This window comes from Pipistrellus hanaki (assembly GCF_964339955.1).
Source record: "Pipistrellus hanaki genome assembly, chromosome: 7".
Lineage (NCBI taxonomy): Eukaryota > Metazoa > Chordata > Mammalia > Chiroptera > Vespertilionidae > Pipistrellus > Pipistrellus hanaki.
In genome coordinates, this window is record NC_140509.1 from 77,676,968 (window position 1) to 77,699,930 (window position 22,963).

The 22,963-nt window shown below is 40.9% G+C and overlaps 1 protein-coding gene across 1 annotated transcript in view; it reads left to right on the forward strand.

The window, feature by feature from the left end:
* Positions 1 to 22,963, forward strand: part of MAN1A1 (mannosidase alpha class 1A member 1) — a 143,636-nt gene that overhangs the window by 112,377 nt on the left and 8,296 nt on the right. Inside the window, exons 7-11 of the mRNA XM_084889940.1 lie at positions 6,839 to 6,962; positions 8,076 to 8,169; positions 14,485 to 14,600; positions 18,385 to 18,604; positions 20,346 to 20,518. Of these exons, the coding sequence (XP_084746066.1) occupies positions 6,839 to 6,962; positions 8,076 to 8,169; positions 14,485 to 14,600; positions 18,385 to 18,604; positions 20,346 to 20,518 (727 nt within the window). The remainder of the gene's footprint in view (positions 1 to 6,838; positions 6,963 to 8,075; positions 8,170 to 14,484; positions 14,601 to 18,384; positions 18,605 to 20,345; positions 20,519 to 22,963) is intronic.

Sequence of the window (22,963 nt, forward strand, 5' to 3'; positions counted from 1 at the left end):
TTTCTGAAGACGGACTGTGCTATGCTCCTGCTTATCCTGAGGTTTTTAGAAAAGTATCTGGATAAAAATGCTTGTCTGCAGCCCCCCCCTCCCCCCCCAGAGTTAAAGGAGATGATGCAGTGACTTTCAGCAGTGGGTCTGAGGTATCCCAGGAATTCTAGAGGCTACCAAATGGAAAAGAGAAACAGCTCCACAATGGGCATTTATGCCTCCAATACACATTCCCAAAGCCATCCCCAATTCAGACAATTAAATATCTTCCAGCTGGTATCTGTGTGAATATTTCTGTGTGAATATAAGTTTGCCTTAAAAAAAAAAAAAAGAAAGAAAGAAAGAAAGAAAGAAAGAAAGAAAGAAAGAAAGAAAGAAAACACATATTGCTAAATCGTTTATAGTGGCAAAAATAAATAAATAAGACTCAATGTCCTTTAGTAGGGGTATGTTTAAATAAATTAGAATTTATCCAATCAGATACTCCACATTCAACAATAATAATAATATACCTTGATTGGCATGGGGCATGCTCACGAAAAAATGTCGTGTATATTTAAAACGATGTATAGACTATGATTTGTTCTTAAGTTCAGTAAAGTAAGTGTGTTTGCATGCCTGCACAGCCTCCATGCACCAAAATGCCTTTTCATCAGTGCTGTTGATAGGACATCCCAGTTTGCCTAATAACTGGGCAGAAGCTACATCCCATTATTGCAGTCTGTTGATTATGGTAGAGAAGAAGATATAACCCAAAGGACAACTAGAAAACAGAATTTTGGCGTCTTTGGACCTCGTGAGCAGATTAGTTACAGAATTAGAGAGGGCTTCTCACCATCTCAGTCTTTGTAACTCCCAGCCTCTCCTCCAATCCTTAACAGTCAGATACAGGCCCACAGTATTGAGGGTGAGAATACACTAATTTGATAGTCAAATGCAAGGGCAGCAGTATTGAGAGGGAGAATAAACTAAAGTGAAAGTATTCCATTCCAATCCTGCATAAAACCCCATAATACGAAGCAAGATATGGCTAATTTAAGAAATGTTATTTTGGCGCTTTGTTAAAAAATGAAAGTATGGAAATCCTGCCAAAACCGGTTTGGCTCAGTGGATAGAGCATTGGCCTGCGGACTGAGAGGTCCCAGGTTCCATTCAGGTCAAGGGCATGTGCATTGGTTGCAGGCGCATCCCCAGTAGGGAGTGTGTAGGAGGCAGCTGGTCGATGTTCCTCTCTTATCGATGTCTATCCCTCTCCCTTCCTCTCTGTAAAAAAATTAATAAAATATATATATTTTTTAAATGTAAGTATGGAAATCCTTTGGAGATTTAGCCCACATGCTGCTATTCAGAGGTAATAATAAGCTGTAGGTTATGAATCAATGTCATCAAATGGCTGCCCTGACTCCCCTTTTTCTTTTCCCGGGGGATAAGCCTGGGGAAGTGGTCCTCCTAAGACCAGTTCTCCACGGGTGGTCTACAATAGAATCTTGACTGGTTTTAGAACTGCAGCCCCTGGAACTGTGGGCTCAACTCTTAGTGGGATCCTAGACCACAAGCCTGAAAGGATGGAGCTGTGTGAACCCTTCAGGAAGGAGGCATTCGTAATGAGTGATGACTAAATCCCTTAACGCTCAACATCCCTGAGCTCTGGGAATGCAGTTAAATGGAGCACTCATTTATGAACTTGTTAATTAGTCTTTTCTAATTTGTGCTAAAACCCAAAAGGAATAATATTAAGTTACCTGCTCTTTTGAAATAAATATCCATGTATGCCTCTCCATTTGCTATATATATAAGGAAGGCTTCACCATAATACACTGAGTGGGGGGAGGGGGGACTTTTTTCTCCTAAAACTTGTCAAACTCCATTGCCCGCCAGGGAGTAAGCTGTATTCCGTACTATGACCTTGAAGAGAGTTTGTTTACTTCTCAGCTAATCAGAAATTATTGTCATTAATCCTCAAGAAAATTTTTATTGGCCCATTTCCCATTTCGAATAGAATAGCAAGGAAAGGGGAATCTGAAAGTCAGAGCTAATTGAGACTTTACAACTACTTAATGCTTTGTTTATATATTCATCTGTCTTTTTGGAATTGTTTCATTTCTGTAAAAATTACATTTTTGTTTTTCTTGCTATATTTGATTATACTGAGTAATTTAAGGATATAAATTGTGTCTGGGCAATAACTGTAACAAAACTTTAGGTACCTCAGTTTAAGATTATTTTGAAAGATATATACCATCAATTTAGAACAACCCCCTGGCTATTGGACTCATTTCGAGCTCTTGGCTAAGGAGTCAGCAGCGCTCCCATGGGGTTCAGCCCTGAGTAGAACAGTGTCATTAGTACTGCAGTTCCTCCCTTTGGTGCTGTTAACCATTCCTGGGAGAGAGAAGGAAAAACACATAATGCCCACTGCTTACCAAGCTGTGAGGTCAGTAAATAATTATACCTTCTTGTTTTGAGCGCAGTATACTGCCACTGCTAATAAACTACATTCAAATGAAGTCTCTAAAGAATAAAATACTATTCCACATTTTCAAAAGATTCATAGTTATTCCATTTTTGAAGACATTGTAGTTTCCAAAATCAGTAATTTTTCGTTTTGATGATTTGTTTTCAAAGAACTGTTACCTTTGTAGACTACTGGAAATTAAAATTAAATGAAAACTTGACGCATATACAATATGTTTGACCTTGAACAATGCGGAGGTTAGGCATGCCAACCACGTTTGCAGTTGAAAATCCACATGAAACTTTTGATTCCCTAAAACCTTAATTACTGATAGCCTACACTATTGACTGAAAGCTCTATGGATAACATAGACAGTCAATGAACATATTTTATATGTTCTATGTATTATGTACTGTATTCTTACAATAAAATCAGTTAAAATGTTATTAGTAGGAAATCATTAGGAAGAGAACATACATTTACAGTATTTGTTGGGGGAAAAAAATCTGAATATAAGTGGATCCCTGCAGTTCAAACCCATGTTGTTGAAGTGTCAGCTGCTTATTAAAATGACACTCCAAATTAAAATGGGAAAACTGGGGATTGGAGGAAACAGAAAGAAATGAAATTAGAATGACACAAAAGTCTGAAGTTCTGTTCCAGGATTCCTTGAACCAAAACAAACACTTGGCAGCTCCCCAGACCATGCTAATTGCCTTTTTGTGTATACATTTCCATATGCTGACTCATGGTTTTGGCTTAAAATGCAGTCATTGTAACCGCACTTGGAATATTAATAAAATACTCTTTTCTTTCATGCCTGCCTTGTGGAACTAATAGTTTCTGAACACAAACTGTTACTTTATCTTTAAAGTATTTTTTAAATAGTATTCGTGTTGGTAAAATAAAGACAAAATAGTTAAAGAACACCAGGACTGCCTTTAAAACACTTTGATGATGGAACTGTGGTTAAAGACATTTTTAATTGAATGTATTGGGGTGACATAGCTTAATAAAATTATATAGGTTTCATCTGTACACCTCTGTAACACATCATCTGTACGTTGTATTGTGTATTCACCACACTGAGTCAAGTCCAAGACATTTTAAATCCCCTATTTCTTCCGATGAGATTCATTTGGAGCCAGAGGCCTAGAAAGTTTAGCCTTTTGTATCATGCTGTGCCCAGGGCACCCTGACCGCCAGACCAGAGGAGCAAGACTCTCTGTGTATTCGATTCCCTTTGTCTCAGCTCCACCATTTTGGCGTCAAATGCCCACTGTCCATATATGTCACTTTAGATATTAGAGCCACACAAGTACATAGGTTCCTGAGTAGAGTCGTAGAATTTAAAGATAAAAAAGATCCTAGGACTCACTCCGTGAGTAACTAGAACTTGGTTTTCACTCATTGCACATGTGCTGTGCAAGCCGGCACCATTTCCCTAACATGCACACGCGCCATTTGCCCTGACACGCACACGCATTTTAGCTGTGATGGCCCCACAGTCTATGCCCCGAGCCAACCTCTGAGTCTTTAAACTTTTGCCTAAGACAGGGCAAGTGGCCTTATTTAATATCTAAATATAATGATGCTTCCTCTGACTTCTTGAAACCCTTCCTTGACCAATGCAACTGCTGATCTTACAATTTTACTGAAATGCATTAATTCTGTAGGTTGAAAAAGTGGTAGCCTAAGCTATCCTTTCATATAACATCACATGTACTCTAAACCCAGCATCCTTTCTGCTATCATGAGATAGCCTTTTCCGTGCTTTTGATGTTCTTGCCCCTATGTAATTAAACAGTGATAGAAAAGAATGCTGTTTGCCTGTTGATATGAATGTGTGCAAAGAAGGAGGGGGGTTATAGATAAAATCCTTTTAAATCTTACTTGCTTAAAAACATATTAAAGTTTTCATTGTACCTCTGTTTTTCTCTCTTGCCTTACCATGTTAATAGCTGGGAGCAAATGTCTGGATACAAAAGTAATTTGCATTGCAGTTTAGTGTATATGTACTGTGTACATTTTCCATCTGAGGGTGCTACCACATGCTCTCCTACCCTGTACTGGAAAGAACCAGTCCAGGAGACCTGGGAGTGGGCTGGCTTCCTCAACACGCTGTCCTCTGCCCTCTCCAAAATGAGGTCATCCTGCCCTCCCCTCCTGGCACCGCCATACATGGCAGCATTGGCCTTAATAGTTTCTCTAGAACCTAGAAATTCGTAATTTTGCTCAAAGTGCTCATTGACTTTGGTCAGTGATAGCATGGTTGGGCTATAAAAAATAATGTCATGACAACATATTAATGACCAATTACTATGTGCATTTGCCATATGTTAATAAAACTTTAATGTAGCTGTTCCTCCTATCTGGATGGTTAGATGTTCTTTCTGTGTAAGTCAACCATGAAAATAATTACTGACTCATGTTCTCAGAACTTAATAAATATCAGGCATTTCCAAAATAAATGAATATCTGATTTTCTGATCTGCTTACTTTTTAAAAAAATATTTTTTAACTGATTTTAGAGAGGAAGGGAGAGGGAAAGAGAGCTAGAAACATCAATGATGAGAGAGACCATTGATTGGCTGCCTCCTGCACAACCCCTACTATAGATCGAGCTTGCAACCTGGGCATGTGCCCTGACCAGAACTGAACCTGGAACCCTTCAGTCTGCAGGCCAACGTTCTATCCACCGAGCCACACCAGCAAGGGCCTCTTTTGCTTACTTTTTATGAGATGTACTGTAAGTCAACGTTTTGGAACAAAGTCTAAATCTTGCTCTACAAAGAAATCAGGAGTCAGAGTGAAGCCAGCTGAGAAGTCACGTATCAGCTGTCCACGTTGCTTTCCTTTCCCTCAGCCTTCCCTGCAGCAGGACACGCAGGCTGGAAGGCTTTGCCCAGAGCTGAGAAAACAGAAGGAAAAGACAGAGGGGTTAGCAAATCTAGGGGACACCAGGAACTGTATTTAACTGGGGCCAACCTGGGAAGAAAGGAAAGTGAGACTCCCACCAGACTCACACGTGGCCTCAGTGGAACCCGTAGCCTCCTCTCCTGCTGGCTTTCCTGCGCTCCACTCACAGGCACTGCAGCAGCCTCCCGCTCCCAGCCAGCCCTTCTGCTGTGTGTCTCCATGTCCGCATTCTCCCTCTCTCCATTCCTTCCTCACGGCTTCTTATTTATCCTTCAAGAATCAACTCAGGACCCCCCTCCTGGAAGAAGCCTTTTGTGATCCTTACTGTGTTGGGTCTCATGTCCTGGCTGTAGGTGCCCGGGGAACTCTACACACATTTACCTTGGCACTTACCACAGTCAGTTGGAATTATTCATGCTTAGATCTTTCTCTCCCGTTATACTATAAGGTCTTTGAGAAAAGAGTGATTTATTCATCATAACCATCTTACAACCCAGGATCAGGCATAGTCCGTGGCAAATAGTTGGCATTTAGTAAATATGCATCTGAGCTAAAACCAACATGTGGGTTTTCAAATTTCTGCGAGGGAATTGACTGGTCGGGAGAATCATGACTTTATTCTTTATTTGAATTATTACCTATGCCTTGACAGTTTAAGTGGCTTTTCAGAAATAAACTGTACCCAAGAGTATGATCATGTTTCAGTAGCGTGTGTGTGTGTGTGTGTGTGTGTGTGTGTGTTTAGGACTTACTCTTTTTAAAGAGCATTTTTCCAAGATGAGAGGAAATAATTTTTGAAGCTTCTGCCTTTGACCCCTTTTAAATTTGAATTACATGAATTTGCTGACATTTTTAAGCATAGATTAAATATGTCAGGGAATGAGTAAATCCTTAAAAAATGTACTTAGGATATAGGTAAAAGAGTGTGAAGAGAAACATAGGAAAGGAAGTTCAGTAAATGGAAGGTTTGGAGAGGGTATGGTGTCAGTGGATTACTAATGAATCTTTGAAAGTTATCCAATACCCAAGAAAAAACTGTACATCATGTGAATGTCTACAGCAGTCCATGGAATCTCAGGCTGAAATTAATTGAAATGTTGAGGTGCTGTAGATTGGATTTTGGACACGGTGGGGATGTTTTGGTATGATTCTGTTTAATATTCTACTTGGAATGACTATACATCTCTATGTGGCACATGTACCTTCCAAAATATTTATTTGTTCATCACCGCCAGCAAGCACATAGCAGCTTCTCTGTGACTTAAGTCAACACCGATTTTCAATTTGGAAATAGAAGTGAAAGCCTGAGACTGGTACCCAGTCAAAGACAACAATGCTTTCAAATATCCAGAGTGGGCTAAAAGCTAAGGAGCCATTCTTCAAAAGCTGAACCTTTCACTTCTACTGTGGAGAGCCGGTGGAAAAAATGGAATTAGTCTGACCCATAACTCTTCCATCTGTTCTCCTCTCTAGTGGGATTGGAAGGAACTGGCCCTGGGCCTCGGGAGGCAGCAGCATTCTGGCCGAATTTGGGACCCTGCATTTGGAATTCATGCACCTGAGCCAATTGTCAGGAGACCCCGTCTTTGCTGAAAAGGTGAGATTCTCATCCATTGTGAGAAACGGTGTCCTCTGCTGAGAGGCCTGATGATGTTGGATGTGGAAGAGAACAACCACATTTAATATAGCAGCCTTTCATGAAGTTTTGTCACATGCGCCTTTCCTTTAACCAACTGTGAGCTCCCCGTCTTCCCACAGCATGATTCCAGCTCAGCGTGAGAGCACCTGGCTTCCAAGGCTGATTCCCTATCTCTCAACCACGTCACTTTCTCAGGACTCTTTTTCTTACTAAAAATATGTAAAGTTGTATGGACCATATGAACCAGGCATATGAAATACTTTTTAAACTCAAAGTGTTATATGAATGCAAAGTAGCTATTGAATTAATTTCTAATTTTTAAGAAGCAAACATCGATATTTGAATAAATCCATTTTTACCCCACCATGCTGCCCTTAGCTTTCAACCCACTTCTCTGCTCCACTCACAGCCACACACTCTCTGGCACCCCAGTCACACCGGTTACACACACACACACACTCACACACGTCTTCAGTTATCACCCCCAGCATAACATCAGCCCTCGGGGCCTGCAAGGCCTGTGTCTCCCTTTTGCTTCCTGTCCTCCCAACCCACTCTCAGTTCATGGCCTTTGCCCTTTGCCCAGGTCGCTCTCCCTCCAATTTCTGCATGGCTTGCTCCTTCGTTTCTTAAAGTGTCTGCTCCAGTACTCTTCCATCAGCCTCCCCAGCTCACCCTGAGTAACAGCCTCACGGCTCCACAGCCTTCTGTCCTATTACCGGCCTGTGTGTTTTCCATGGCTCTTATCACGGCGGGTCACAGACCTCGCATTGCAGATGGGATGTTTCTTTATGTGATGTCTTTCTCATCCCACCGGCATGGACTTTGCTTATCCACTGAAATGTCACTAGTTCCTTGGACGGCATCTGGGATACGGCAGATCAGTGTGACTGTGTTCCTTACTGCCTGTTATTTTTGTAAGCTGGTAGCGATTAACTTTGCTCTAATCCTGCACCATTTAAATCAACTTTTTTTTTCTAATATGGAAAACTATCATCAAGAAAGGGAGAAGAATGACACCAAAATTGTTTTTTGAATTTTCCTAGTAACATTTTATTTTCTATTTTGTAGGTAATGAATATCCGCACAGTACTGAACAAACTGGTTAAACCACAAGGCCTTTATCCTAACTATCTGAATCCCAGTAGTGGACAGTGGGGTCAATGTAAGTCAAAATATTATTATTGTTTGTCCTGGTGGGTGTGTCTCTGGTTAGAGTGTTGGCCCACGCAAAGAAGGGTCTCGGGTTCGGTTCCCGGTTAAGGGCCATACCTGGGTTGCAGGTTACATCTCGGCCCATTCAGGGAGAGTGTGGGAGGAAACCAATCAATGTGTCTCTCATACTGATGTCTTTCTCCCTCACTTCCCCTCCCTCCCCTCCACCCTCTCTAAAAATGAATGGAAAGAGTATCCTTGGGTGAGGATGAACAACAATGAAAAAAAAGATTAGCATTGTTTTAGCTCTTTATGGTACCCAGCACCATCCTGGTAACAGAGAGAGAAAGCAGAAAAAAGCACAGTATTTGTGGAGATTGTTTAGAAAAGGAGAAAGAAGACCTGGTCCCTTTAATAAATAGGCTTCTGTCACTAGACAGACTGTAAGTGTTACCTGGAAACTAGAGTGTTTTGCTTTTCATGCAGAACTGTGAGCATGATGACACATAAGCACATTTAAAGCTATTGATCAGAAAGGGAAGGTCTAGCCAGGGTGGTGGGGGGATGTTAGCCTGTAACAAACTAGACCTGTGGGTGAGCGGGCGGGGGAATTGTCCCTTAGTTTTAATGACTGTCATCAGGATCTTCTATAGAGTTACGAGATCATTCCACTTCAGAACAGTTCCTTCCTGCTTGACTACAAGATGAGAGAGGAAGCCTGAGTCTTTAAGGGTTGGGAAATTGAAAGAGCAAACGGCGTATTTTTTCTGCTTAATTTTAAGCCAGCAGGTAACGGTTTCTTGCCGGTAGAGTTCTCCTTAGGGTAGGAGAAAGAATTGTGCCAGAAGCCCTCACTGGAGATCCTGGCAGACTTTGACCAGCGGTGTAATGATTCAGAGTCGCTGAGAGAAATGTCCTCAAGCTGCTTTGGAAAAACAGTGGTAGATGAAGCAGCGGCTGAGAGCCGGTGAAGAATACTAAGTGAGACGCCTAGCTGTGCCGAGTGTGTTCGAATGCCTTACAATTGACTCTCATTTGAGTTGTTTCATTATATTTAAATGCCATATATCCTTAGTTGGCTGCGCCTCACTGCTGCTTTAGAATAACTTAATAGGAAAAAGAAAAAAAAAAGCTAAAGTCTATGCGTGTTAGTAATGGCTTGGGAAGGCCTAGCTTTTGAGATCATAAAGCCATAACCAAGGTTGCCACGTAACCTCAGCATGGTCCACCAATCATGGGGCATCCCAGAGACCTTTCAGAGAGTCCACAAGGTCAAAGATGTTTTTATAATAATACTGAGGCTTTCTGCCACAACGCTGGCATTTGCACCGAGGTTGCAAAACTACTGATGGGCAAAACTACTAAAGTGAGAACCATAGCCGAGGCTCCAAACAGTCGTCACATTTTATTTTATTTTTTTAAAAATATATTTTATTGATTTTTATACAGAGAGGAAGAGAGAGCGGTAGATAGTTAGAAACACTGATGAGAGAGAATCATTGATCAGCTGCCTCTTGCACACCTCCTATCAGGGATGTGCCCCGCAACCAAGGTACATGCCCCTGACCGGAATCGAACCTGGGACCTTTCAGTCCGCAGGCCCATGCTCTATCCACTGAGCCAAACTGGTTTCGCCCAGTCGTCACATTTTAAATCTTCACAGCAGTTTGAATAAAAAGAAGAAGGGAGGAAAAAAAAAAAAGCCAGTTTCACTTAGGAATGTTCATAATGAAGCAAAAATAAATTATTGATTCTAGTACATCTCAGCCATTGAATACCCATCTTTGTAATATTCTGTGTGATTAAATCCAAAGTACACTTAAAGCACTTCTGCTGCTTAATAAAGAACAGCGGTTGCCTCACAGAACAGCACTTGTGTGATCCTGAGTCCTGAGCTGAACTTATTGTTTCACAGTCACCCGTTCTACTTGAAAGAACAGCTGAAGACAGACTGGTTTTTCCGAGTGGGGCCATTAGTAGATGTGTTCTTGAAAATGAGCCTGTGCACTGAAGGAAAACTGGCCGTGTCTGTCCCGATGAGAAAGTTTGAACTCTGCATGAAAATTAGAATCTCTGGAAAGGTGTCTACGCCACCAGGAATGAACTCATTGCCTTTAAGCCACGCTGGAAGACTGTTCTGATGAGATTGGTGGTGATATTAACAAATGTATAGTGAAATGTGTCAACATTTGGAAGATCAGAGCAATTCGAGTGAGCAGTATTTTCCGAATGACCAATGCATGCTTTTACAAAAATCATGTAAAAGATCTGTTCAAAGCACAAGGGAGAACGATGGATTTTAATGCAACAGCACAAAAATGCATTGATATGATTTCTAATTCTACATTGCAACTTTTTTAAAACACTCTAACCTTAAAAACAAAAACAAAAAACCACTTGTCATGTTTTGTTGTAGTATCAGAGAAAAATATCCACCATAATCTGAAAAGACTTAAATGTTCTTCCCTTTGCAGCTGGATAACTGTGAGACGTGTTTTCTTCATTTGTTTCAGCCAGGACAACATATAGTATAGGAGGAATGTAGAGCAGATATGAAAATCCACCTGTGTTCTAGAACAGGAAATGTCAAAGAGATTTACAAAAATATGAAATAGTGTCACTCTTCTCACTAATTACTTTTTTGTAAAAATATAACATTTTTATGAAAAAAAAAGTTGTTATGTGGGGTATATTATTATTGTTTTAAATATATTAAGAAAATATATTAAATTCTGTTTTAATTTCCAATATTGTAAATATTGGTAATATTACAGAAACAAGTTTTCTGGGGTGTGTATTCATTTTTGAAAGTGTAGGGGATGCCCTGGCCAGTTTTGCTCAGTGGTTGGAGCTTCTGCCCACACACCAAAGGGTGGTGGGTTCGATTCCATGTCAAGGACACGTACCTCGGTTGCAGGCTCTATCCTGGCCTTGTAGGAGTGCTAGAACGAGGCAATCAATAAATGTATCTCTCTCACATCGATGCTTCTATCTCCTCCCCCGACTCTATCTGAAAGCAATGGGAAAATATCTTCAGGTGAGGATTTTTTTAAAAAGGGTAAAGGAGTGCTAAGACAATAAAAAAAAGTTTGAAAGACACTGGAGTTTTTGGGATAAAGCAGAACTGGAGTAGCTTTCTAAGGACGAAATGGCCAGATGCGGTTCCCTAAAAGGCCAGGGTTTTTGGAGTTCTCCTCATGGAAGTTCAAAAGTTGAAGAAAAGTCTGAGGGTTTACTGTTTTACTTTCCCTGTGACTTCGGGTTTAGGAGTCACTACGGGAAGGGACAAAAGAGTCCGTTGTACTGGTCCATCCTGGCTTCACCTTCCCGGTCACAAATACTATCTATGTGGCCATGTTTCCTGGTACAGAGAGCCCTTTATATGTGGGCTGCTTATGGGTCAGTTTCCTGGTGGAAAACAAACTGGGCCGATGAGTCCCCTGTCTCTCCTCCTCCACCCTCTCCTGGGCTCCAACCACAAGGAAGCCTTATGTTTTTATTCTTTAATCAAGCCTGCTTGGCCGTGCCCAGATTTGTGCCTGTTCTGTTTCTTTCTCATTCTACCAAGGCCCAGCTCCAATGCCATTTCTTCTGGGAGACCTTTGAGTTCAAGACTCCTGTTGGAATTTGTCAGCACCCATTCCCCCTCTACGCACCCCCTTCTTCCTCCTCGTCCCAACACTTGGGGTACTTCCCGGTTACAGTCCTTTTCCTAGTTATTCATTTACTTACCCTCCACCTAGGGACCCAGACTTTTGAGGGCTATGACTTTGTCTTAATCATATTTGTTAACCCAACGCACGATATCTTGCACCTAGTAGGTGTTCACTTAACTTGAATTTTGTGGACATTCATGCCCTCTGTATGCAATCTGGCTCTCTCTCTCTGCCTCTGCTCTTAATAGCGGTTCTATTTATCCTCTTGGAACAGTTTCCCATGCTCTTCAGCTGTGACTAAGAAGCAGCATCTGGCCCTGGTCACTAGTCATGGAAAGAGATCCAGTGGCTGTTGAGACCAGATGTGGGGCTCCATGTCAATAAGCAATAATCATCACCCTTCTTCCAATACTATTAACACCACTAATGTACATATAGGGCCACTAGCATCACGGCGGAATTGCTCTGAGGAATTCAGATTCAGATAAAGTCTACAAAAAAAATTTTTTTAAATGAGGCTACTGGGTATTCTTTTTGTCTTCTTTTGCTATTTTTTCTCTCTTTTTAAATATTAGGAATCCTTTTATGGGAGCTATTTCTATTGGGGGGAAAAGGATACATTACCCCCTTTGGAGAAAAATATAATAATGAGTGACAATAGTACTCATTACCTTTAGAGCATTTGGGAGTAAAAACACGACATGTGTTCTTTCTAGCAATAGGCGGTCCCTTCCTGCTGGCCAACTCCGGCGAGCTCTCTCCTCCACCATGAAGATATTTACACGGGCCCTGTTGCCAACACAAACAGTCCTCCAAACCAGAGGAAGCTTAGTGAGTGAGATGCTGAAATCTCCAAGGGCTTTCTCTCTTGTTTCTCCTCCATGTGCCTTTATTTTTATTCTTTCCTAACATGAAAATTTTATAAGCAGGAAATTAAAAATAGTAAAAAAAAAAAAAATTAACTAGCATTTGCTAAAAAAAAAAAAAAAGTTAAAATACATGTAACACTATGTAATCCCTTTTTCCTTTTTTAAAAATCACCACATGCCCAAAATGGCTTCTTGAATCTATTATGGAATCATAAACCAAGGAGCAGTGGGGGGAGGGGAGCCCAGAGCATGCTTCTGGCGGCTGGCTTTCAGGTCTCATCGCTTTAACTCGGAGGGCCTGTCTGGATCACGGCCATCATTCCCCATTATCTCCTTCAGGCCTCGTTGTGCTGGCAGGAGCCGGGCAGTGACCCGCCTGGCCATGCCCCGCTTGCATTTGTCTCCTGCAATCATGTTTGTAACAACAGGGCTCGTTATTGATGAGATAGGTCTTCGTCTATTTAATCTTTAAATGTCAGAGGTTTCTGTGGTGATTTACTTAGGAAACGGTAAAGGTCACTTCCAACACTGCTATTTTAAGAACCAGCTCTACAATTGCAAAAACCACTCTTTTACATTAAAATTAAAACTGTTATTCTGGGCTTTTCCAATGAAATCCGTATTTAACCACTTCACAAAGACAGCCCTTCTAGCCTGAATGGACGCAGTCCTTATTGGCTTAGAATTTTTGCTCTCTTCAGTTGTTTACCGAGTAGCCACTCAGTGCCATTTTCCAAAATAAGTGCATCTTGTTAATGCTCGTGTTCTCTGTGAGTTCTGTGGATGACATCTGTCTTTGTAGCTACACATGCTTGAAAAACAAGAGGATAAAAGGGCAAAGGAGCCCATGTCGTGTTATTTGGTGAAGAGCAGGCAGGCCCACATGCCAGCCTCTGAATGAGTCGAATCAGATGGCACGAATCAGAAGGCTGTAATCTCAGCATCTGTGAGGCTCAGGTTTCTCCTTGTTAATGAGGGTACCTACCCTACAAGGTGCAGGATTGTTGGTCCCGTATGTGGTGGGTCTGGCATAATAAATGGCAGCGGAGGATTGCAGGAATGATGTGTGAGGAAGAAAAGCTCCTGCCACTATCTTCTTTCTTACCACCCCACCCAACGTTTTTGACCTTTCTTATTTTATTGCAAGCCACGTTTTTATTTTGTTTAATATATTTTATTGATTTTTTACAGAGAGGAAGGGAAAGGGATAGAGAGTTAGAAACATCGATGAGAGAGAAACATTAGTCAACTGCCTCCTGCCTACCCCCTACTGGGGATGTGCGCACAACCAAGGTACATGCCCTTGACCTGAATCGAACCCAGGACCCTTCAATCCGCAGGTCGATGCTCTATCCACTGAGCCAATCCGGTTTAGGCAACAAGCCACGTTTTTAAAAGATTTGCTAATACTCATAGCTTTGCCATGGTTTATGTTATTGAGCTAAACAATTAAATATTTATTAGAATTTATACTGTGAAACATTTCCATTTGGTATGTTTACTAGAAAACCAGATTTTTGGAATTAGTCGGGGGTGGGAGAGTGTATATATGGTTGTTTTTTTTTTAATCTTCCTGCTTACAAAATTACCCTGGTAATTATTTAGAGTATATCGCATTAGTTAACAGCACATCTGCTCGTTTCAGAATGTCTTTCTGAAAACAAGAGGTTTGTTGGAATTTCAATGCAACTCTAAGCTGCAGTTGACGTAGGGTTTCGCATCCTCATTGCTAATGTAGTTTTGCTGCATTGTCTGAATTAAAGGCTGAATCACTCTAAAATCCATTTCCCTCCCTTGCAGATCATGTATCAGTTGGAGGACTCGGAGACAGCTTTTATGAATATTTGCTAAAGGCATGGTTAATGTCTGACAAGACAGATCTGGAAGCTAAGCAGATGTATTTTGATGCTGTTCAGGTAAACCCAATAGTTAAATCATCTTTGCCACTCAGCTTTGACTTGTAACTTACTTATTCAATCAAGCTTTAATGGGGGGGAAAAATGGAATACCACATAAGTGAGTTACAAATTATTTCCAGTGAGGAAGAGTAAACTATCTGCTAACGTAACTATAACAATAGTCATACTCGATGTGTGCAGTTCTCAGAGGGCAATTAAGTTTTTTACATAATTCAAACCTCAGTGAAGATTTACATATCTGAAAGGAAAAGGTTTGCATATCTAAAAAAAAAAAATAGGATATTTTTGTGCTTAGAGTCCATTACAATTATGGAGAGGAAAAAATCCTGAATTTATATTTTGAAAATTCACTAAGTTAAAATGGCCTGCCTATACATTTGAAATAAACTTATCTCCAGAGATACATGGACAGTACTCTCAAATAAAAATCTGAAGTCACCTTAATATTATTAACAGTTTTCAGAGGTCCTTTAAAATGGGGGAGGAATGAAAGGGAACAAACCCTTGTTGAATTGCGGACTGTGTGCGAAGAAGTGTTAGGTGGATACTCTAAAGTTCTAGTTTATTTCCTCACAGTTTAGATGTTACTCACCTTGTGTTACAGATTGCATTACAGTTGTATTACAGACATGACAACTGAATGTCAGGTTGAGTGTGAAATAAAAATTCAGATTAAAATTTGTGTCAACACCTCACCCCTATGGGTTTATTTGTGAATAGGACTTCTGTACTCACCTATATATTTCTTTATGGGCAGTAAGTTAATGAGGTAAGTCAGAAACTGCTTAGCAAAGTCTTTAGGAAGTGGCCAGTGTGAGAGTAAACTAAACCTCAGTCAAAAATGAAAATAAAATTTGAAAGTAAAAAAAAAAATTATTTTATATAAGGTACCTGAACTTGTACCCAGCTTTTCAGAAACAAATTTTGTAGCAGAATCAAGTATGCGTCTGATTATTAAAAGTAGTTTATATGGTAACATATTTTTTGATATTAATTATTATTCAGGCATCTCAAATAATGTAAAATTATGGTGAAACCATCAAAAAATTGACTGCTTAGAATTTTTTTTAAATCTAGAATAGTAAATTTTTTAAAATAATTTATAGTAGAGGAGGGAGGGAAAAAAATGGAAATTTGGAATTTCAAACATGTAGCCATTGTTCTAAAACTGGTCTTCCTCAGAAGAGGTCTGGGTGGTTTTGCTAGAGACTGATTTATTCATTTGAATATAAATGCAACTTGCTTTGCTCTGATTGACCAGATTAAATGCCACATTGGTCCCCACACAACTCTGCTATTTCACATCTGAGAACTAAAACCCCTCAGCTAGGACCCCGGCCTGCATTTAGCACAGCCTCTATTCAGGCACAGGATGGACATCAAAAGCCTACTTACTCTTCCAGGTTTCTTTTTCTTCATTCCTCTGGGGTTTAGGTTTTAACCTAGCGAGCTCCTCTCCATACATTGTGGTTTTCTTTATGTCACTTTTTAATTACTATCCTGGCAGACATTTTAATTCTCATCCCTAAAACCTGCTGTTCCCGGAAAAGCAAATTTAAAATATTCTTTGAAGTATTTTTCCCTCAGTTTCTAGAACTATACCCACACAGCTTTCAACACATTGTATTTAGACAGATCATTGACAGGAAAATCCATTAAGAACAATTGAAGTCAACGTGTTTCTTGTTTCTCTTAATAGTAAAAACACTTTCAATCCATTGTGTTTTCAACTCAGAAAGCACAGCTAGAACTCTTAAACTTCTGATTTTGACAAGTAGCCATGTCTTACACGGCAGAGTTTCTTTGTCCAGTTGTATTTACAGAGATAGATTTTTTTTTTTTTTAAATATATTTTATTGGTTTTTTACAGAGAGGAAAGGAGAGAGATAGAGAGCTAGAAACATCGACCAGCTGCCTCTTGCACACCCCCTACCGGGGATGTGCCCGCAGCCAACGTACAATACATGCCCCTGACCGGAATCAAACCTGGGACATTATAGTCCACAGACCGATGCTCTACCACTGAGCCAAACCGGTTTCAGCCAGAGATAGATCTTTATTATCACAGAGAGGGTACCGTACATTATTGTTCTGTATAGTTGAATTGCTAGAGATACAGTTCATCCGTTTTAGCTGCAAGTGGGTTTTAGAAAGTGTCTGATGCAAGAGTGGAATGGTTTGGGGGGTTTCCTTTAAGGTTCTTTAATAATAAAGTACCCTGGACTTCTAATTGGCTGTCATGGCCTTCTCTGGAGACCATGCTAAGAATCACAGTGAGAGATGCTCACCCAGTCACAGGGCCAATGGAGTGTACGGTACTTGGGCAGATGATATATTAGACAATCAGGATTCTACAGGCTTCCTCAAACTAATTTTTTTTCTAATATAGAAGGATAAAAATCACAAAATATACAATACTCTTTTTTTCCTAAATAATTCTCTATGCACTTCACACAACATTTTTTTAAAATATATTTTATTGATTTTTTAGAGAGGAAGGAAGAGGGATAGAGAGTGAGCAACATCGATCAGCTGCCTCCTGCACACCACCCACTGGGGATGTGCCCACAACCAAGGTACATTGCCCTTGACTGGAATCGAACCTGGGACCCTTCAGTCCGCAGGCCAATGCTCTATCCACTGAGCTACACCAGTGAGGGTAACACAACATTTTTAGAGCTACTTTCCCATCCTTACATTTGCCAGTTGCCATACAAACATTGCTTTGGAGGCCTTGGAACTTAGTTATATTAAAAAGTAGCAATTTGGTCAGAATCCTGCCAAAAATAATATACTGCTTTATGCAGGGTCTGTAACAGGGTAATAATGTTTCTCTAATTCATGCTCAAAAGCTATAGCTCTTGCTATGTAGAAAGAATCATTTTTTGGCTGATGAACAGATATCTGCTTAAGGGACTTTATTGTAATTTGTACTCTGAGACGTGTAAATAGCTATCGTATTTTTCGGTGTATAAGACGACCCCCTAATTTTACAGTTAAAACATAGGTTTAGGCCTATATTCGCTGTATAAGACTACCCCCCACTTCCGAGGCAACACCAGTTCTTTTTTTAATAGACCGCCTCTCTGACTCTGGCCAATCTGAGCAGGCTTTTTACTAGAACACAGTGTAGCTTCAGGTACAGAACATGTACACTGTGTTCTAGTAAAAAGTCTACTCAGATTGTAAATCTGATAGTAAAAAGCCTGCTCAGATAGCAGGCTTTTTACTAGAACACAGTGTAGCTTCGGGTACAGAACATGTACACTGTGTTCTGTTATTAAAAAAAAGTCTATTAAAAAAAGAACTGGTGTTGCCTCGGAAGTGGGGGGTAGTCTTATACAGCGAATATAGGCCTAAACCTATGTTTTAACTGTAAAATTAGGGGGTTGTTTTATATGCCGGAAAATACGGTAAGATGTTCAGTTGCATCAAATAAGAATGAAATATTAATGTAATAACTGGGTCATCAATAAAATTAGCTTAACCACAGTAAATGAGCACAGTAGTGTGTTTATTTTGTTTGCTTAGAATAAAGGTAGGGAAAGTTTTATCTACCTGTGTATTCATTTTCATTTATTCTTCTCTATGATAAGTTTTATCCGTGTCTACTATTCCCAAACGTGCTTCCTAAAAACCCTTCTTTTTTGATGATAGTATAAAAAGTACACTGTCACAGCCCTAGTCCCTCTATGAAGTAATTGTGGGGGAGAAAGGGGTACATGTTTTAGTGTAAATTTAAGAAGAGATTGCAAATACTGAAAATAAGTGTTATTTTCAGGCAATCGAGACTCACTTGATCCGCAAGTCCAGCAGGGGGCTGACGTACATCGCCGAGTGGAAAGGCGGCCTCCTGGAGCACAAGATGGGCCACCTGACCTGCTTTGCCGGCGGCATGTTTGCGCTGGGGGCAGACGATGCCCCGGAGGGCCTAACCCAGCACTACCTTCAGCTCGGAGCCGAGATTGCCCGCACCTGCCATGAATCCTACAACCGCACGTGTGAGTGCATGTTCTTCTTCATCTGCCGTCTATTGCCACATGCTCTTATCTCGTTCAGTAAGGGACTTGGTCATTGTTGTCCTCAAAAGAATAGCCGCTGTGCCTGATGAAACCTGATAATCATGGTTAATATGTTAAAGGCATGTGTGTTTTCAACTTAAAAGATAACTGCTTTGCTACATAAAAATATTTACTCTTAGCTTGCCAAGAAATGGAAATCCAGGCCATAAAATATTAGGCCAGACTAATTTACTGGCCTTGCTTTAGGTAAATAACATTGGATGAGAGTTTCTGTCTCACTGCTAAAGAGATGTAATATTTATTTTCGTAAATTATCGTTAATCTTTCCAGTGTCTCTATGAATGAGATTTTGACTTTGACTCCCTCCTTATAAAATCGGGTTTGGAGCACAAAGATTAAATAACCTCTCATGACATAATGACTTAGAATCCACACCACTGATTTTCTTTTTCTTTTTTTTCTTTTTTTAATATATTTTATTGATTTTTTCACAGAGAGGAAGGGAGAGAGATAGAGAGCCAGAAACATCAATGAGAGATAGTCATTGATCAGCTGCCTCTTGCACGCCCCCTACTGGGGATGTGCCCGCAACCAAGGTACATGCCCTTGACCTGAATCGAACCCAGGACCCTTCAGTCCGAAGGCTGATGCTCTATCCACTGAGCCAAACCGGTCTCGGCCACACCACTGATTTTCTAGCTAGCTTATAAGGTATCTCCTGGGACCTTGCCACCTAACCACTGGGTGCTCAATAACTTGGTTAAATGGAAGAAAATATAGAATCATTAACCTTAGATGACTGAATTTTAAAGTATATGAAATAGCCCTGGCCAATGTTAGATTATCAGTGATTAGATTATCAGCCCTCAAATCAAAGGGTCGTGAGTTCTATTCCCAGTGATGGGCACATACCTGGGTTGCAAGTTCAATCCCCCACCCCAGTTGGGGCATGGGCGGGAGGCAACCAATTGATGTGTTTCTCTCATATCAATGTTTCTCTTTCTTTTGCTTCTCCCTGCCCCTCTTCCTTCCTCCCTTCCACTCTCTCCAGAAATCAATGGAAAAATATCTTCGGGAGGATTAGCAACAACAAAAATGTATATTGAGTATTATTTACTACTAGTGCCTCATGCACATTGAAAGGAAATTAATTAGAAGTGGCCGGTGGGGTGGGACTGGGCAAAATGGGCCAGGCACACCCTGGAGCAAACCTCCCGCAATCCCTCCCCGGCCGGCTACACCTGGGGTGACACCACAGCTCAAAGGTCGACTGTGAAGTGAGCGGGGGGGGGGGGGGGGGGGGGGGCGGTCCCTTGGGCAGGTGCAGTCTGCAGATCGGACCAAAACCTGCACTCTGACATCCCCCGAGGGATCCAAGATTACAAGAGGATGATTCTCGGGTCACGCACCCCAAAATCAGGCTCCCGCCTCTCTGGTTCCTGATGAGTCACCTGAAAACCGCCACTGCCAAGTCACAGCAGCTTGGCAGCTCCTGCTTTGAGCATGTGCCCCCTGGTGCTCAGTGTGCATCATAGCTACTGGTTGGACAGTGGCTTAGCCTTTTATATATTATAGATATGATAGATATAATGTTTATAACTATTAAAGTGATATGACACTGTTCTTGACTATTGTAAAGTGCTTTCTAGTTTCAGTTAAGTTCTAGACACTAAGCATTATGCAGGACAATAACCTTTGTTACCCATTCCATATTCTTTAGTTGTGAAACTGGGACCAGAAGCTTTCAGATTCGACGGTGGTGTTGAGGCCATTGCTACAAGGCAAAATGAAAAGTACTACATCCTACGGCCAGAGGTTGTGGAGACTTACATGTACATGTGGCGACTGACACATGATCCAAAGTACAGGAAATGGGCCTGGGAAGCTGTAGAGGTAAAATTTTATTTTGCTTGTGTTTCATATAGATAAATGTCTCAGAAAAAAATGTAGCGTGTACAGATAAACCTTGCATATCAACTTTTCTATAATTGTTAAAGCTTTGACCAGACTTTTCCCATTCAAGACTGAGTATTTACATTTAGGTCATCCTGCATATTTGGCTTCAGCTTTTTTGCTCTGCTTAATATATATATATTATCTCTCTCTCTTTCTCTCTCTCTCTCTCTATATATATATATATATATATAGAGAGAGAGAGAGAGAGAGATAATATATATATATATAGAGAGAGAGAGAGAGAGAGATAATATATATATATTATCTCTCTCTCTCTCTCTCTCTCTATATATATATATATATATATATATATATAGAGAGAGAGAGAGAGAGAGAGAGAGAGAGAGAGAGAGAGAGATTGAGATTGAAGGTGATATCTAGAAAGGCATATTATAAAATTAAGTTCCCACAACTAGAAGTGATGACCACTTAACTCCACACAGAGTGATAGGCATCTTGGTGATAGTCACCCCTTGCCTGCTGTCTGTTCCAAGAAACACTGTGTGTGTATGTGTGTGTGTGTGTGTGTGTGTGTGTGTGTGTGTGTGTTCTCTATTAGTCTTTGGACATTGAAATGATAATACAGTACATATTTTTACTTAGGGTAAATTAGCTACTTAGTTTTATAAATAACCTGTGGAAGAACTACTTTCTGCAAGTTCAGGTTTCTCTGAATGTCGATAAGCTTTCCACCTGCCCAGTGTACTGATTTCTTTGTCATCTCTTGGGCCTCTTCCTGCCGAATATGGCATATCATCTTTCCAAACTAAACTGTTGTGTGTGGATGCCAGCAGAGGCACCCTACAGGGTGTGCATCAAATGTTGTCTAGTTTTAAGAGGTGTTCTTCTGAAACGAGTGGGAGGAAATTCAGGGGATGAGAACAAGCAAAGGCTTTCATTACGCTTTCTCATTCTCCACACTCTTCCTTAGAAAGTTCGCTATCTTTAAAAACAGTCCGTTAGGAGAAACTTCTCTCAAGAAATCTATGACGAATATTGCCTTTGTCTAAAATTTAATATCTCAGGAAGCCGTTGATAAATCTTGCTTATTACCCTGCTCATTTAGTGTGTGTCTTATCACTAGTCATCACTCATGGCGATTCTTTGGGCCTTTTTAAATATTTTTTTGCAGTTTTTTAATTATAGTTAGTCAGTGGTAATTTCAATTTCTTTAGATATATTTTCTCTGAAAAATGTATTTAAATTACATTTCATCTAAGCTCTGTTGATAGGGAATTATTTTGGTCTTCAATAAGCCAGCGAAGGAATTAAGGCTAGCGCTCATTTTGGAAATATCAATTTAAATTAAAAATAGCAGGAATGATGTTTTTCATCAAGTCTAAAACACCATTTTTTTTATGTACCACTAAGAAAGTACAGCCCTACCAATTAAATAGTGTCATGACAATTTTGGAGATGTTAAAATGTGAAAATTGTATGACAGAGACTTGCTCAAAAAGAAGCTTTTAAAAAATATATATTTTATTGATTATTTACAGAGAAGAAGGGAGAGGGATAGAGAGCTAGAAACATCGATGAGAGAGAAACATCAACCAGCTGCCTTCTGCACATCCCCCATTGGGGATGTGCCCGCAACCAAGATACATGCCCTTGACTGGAATCGAACCTGGGACCTCTCAGTCCGCAGGCCGACACTCTATCCACTGAGCCACACCGGTTTCGGCTCGAAAAGAAGCTTTGATTTGCTCATTCTCTGGGGGAGTTTGTTGAAGTAAGAAGGTTGATGTGAGGGGTTGGGGATTTTGCCTGTTGCCACCTCTTAGTGTAGGATAGGATGTGAAATTGTTTCACTGTGTCCCAATGCAGGGATCTTCCTGTTTTTGCCCCTGGTAACTGCTGCTGGGACTTGAGATGCAGTGAGGAGAGAGGAGTGCTGGGGGTTCTTGCCTCTTCTAAAGCACAGACATCATTAGTAGGCAACACTCAGTTCACTGGCGCATGCCCTCGGACCCCTGTGTTGGTGTTGCAGCTGTGGTGGGTGATGCCCCGCGTGCTGGCAGCGTTACCCCAAGTGCCCGTGACTGTTCGGACTCAGAGTTTCTCCGCAGGCAGCTGGCCCTGGGCTGGGAAGCGGGGGAGAGTTCCTGATCCCTCCAGTGAGATACTGGAGTGGGTGGGTGGCTTTCCCAGTCTTCCTTCTTCCAAGAATTCTCCTGAGATGTGTTCTGCGTGGTTCCTCAGAGGGGTGGGCGGGAGGGAGGCCTGGTTGCACACAGTATGTTTCCCTGGCTCCTCTCACTTCCCTGTCTCCCTCTCCCCACTTCCACTTCCTGATTTCATCTTCTCTCCCCCCCCCCCCCCCCCGGTTTCCTGTATCCAACCCAAACTAAAACATAGGGGCCCTTAAAAAATTACCTAGTC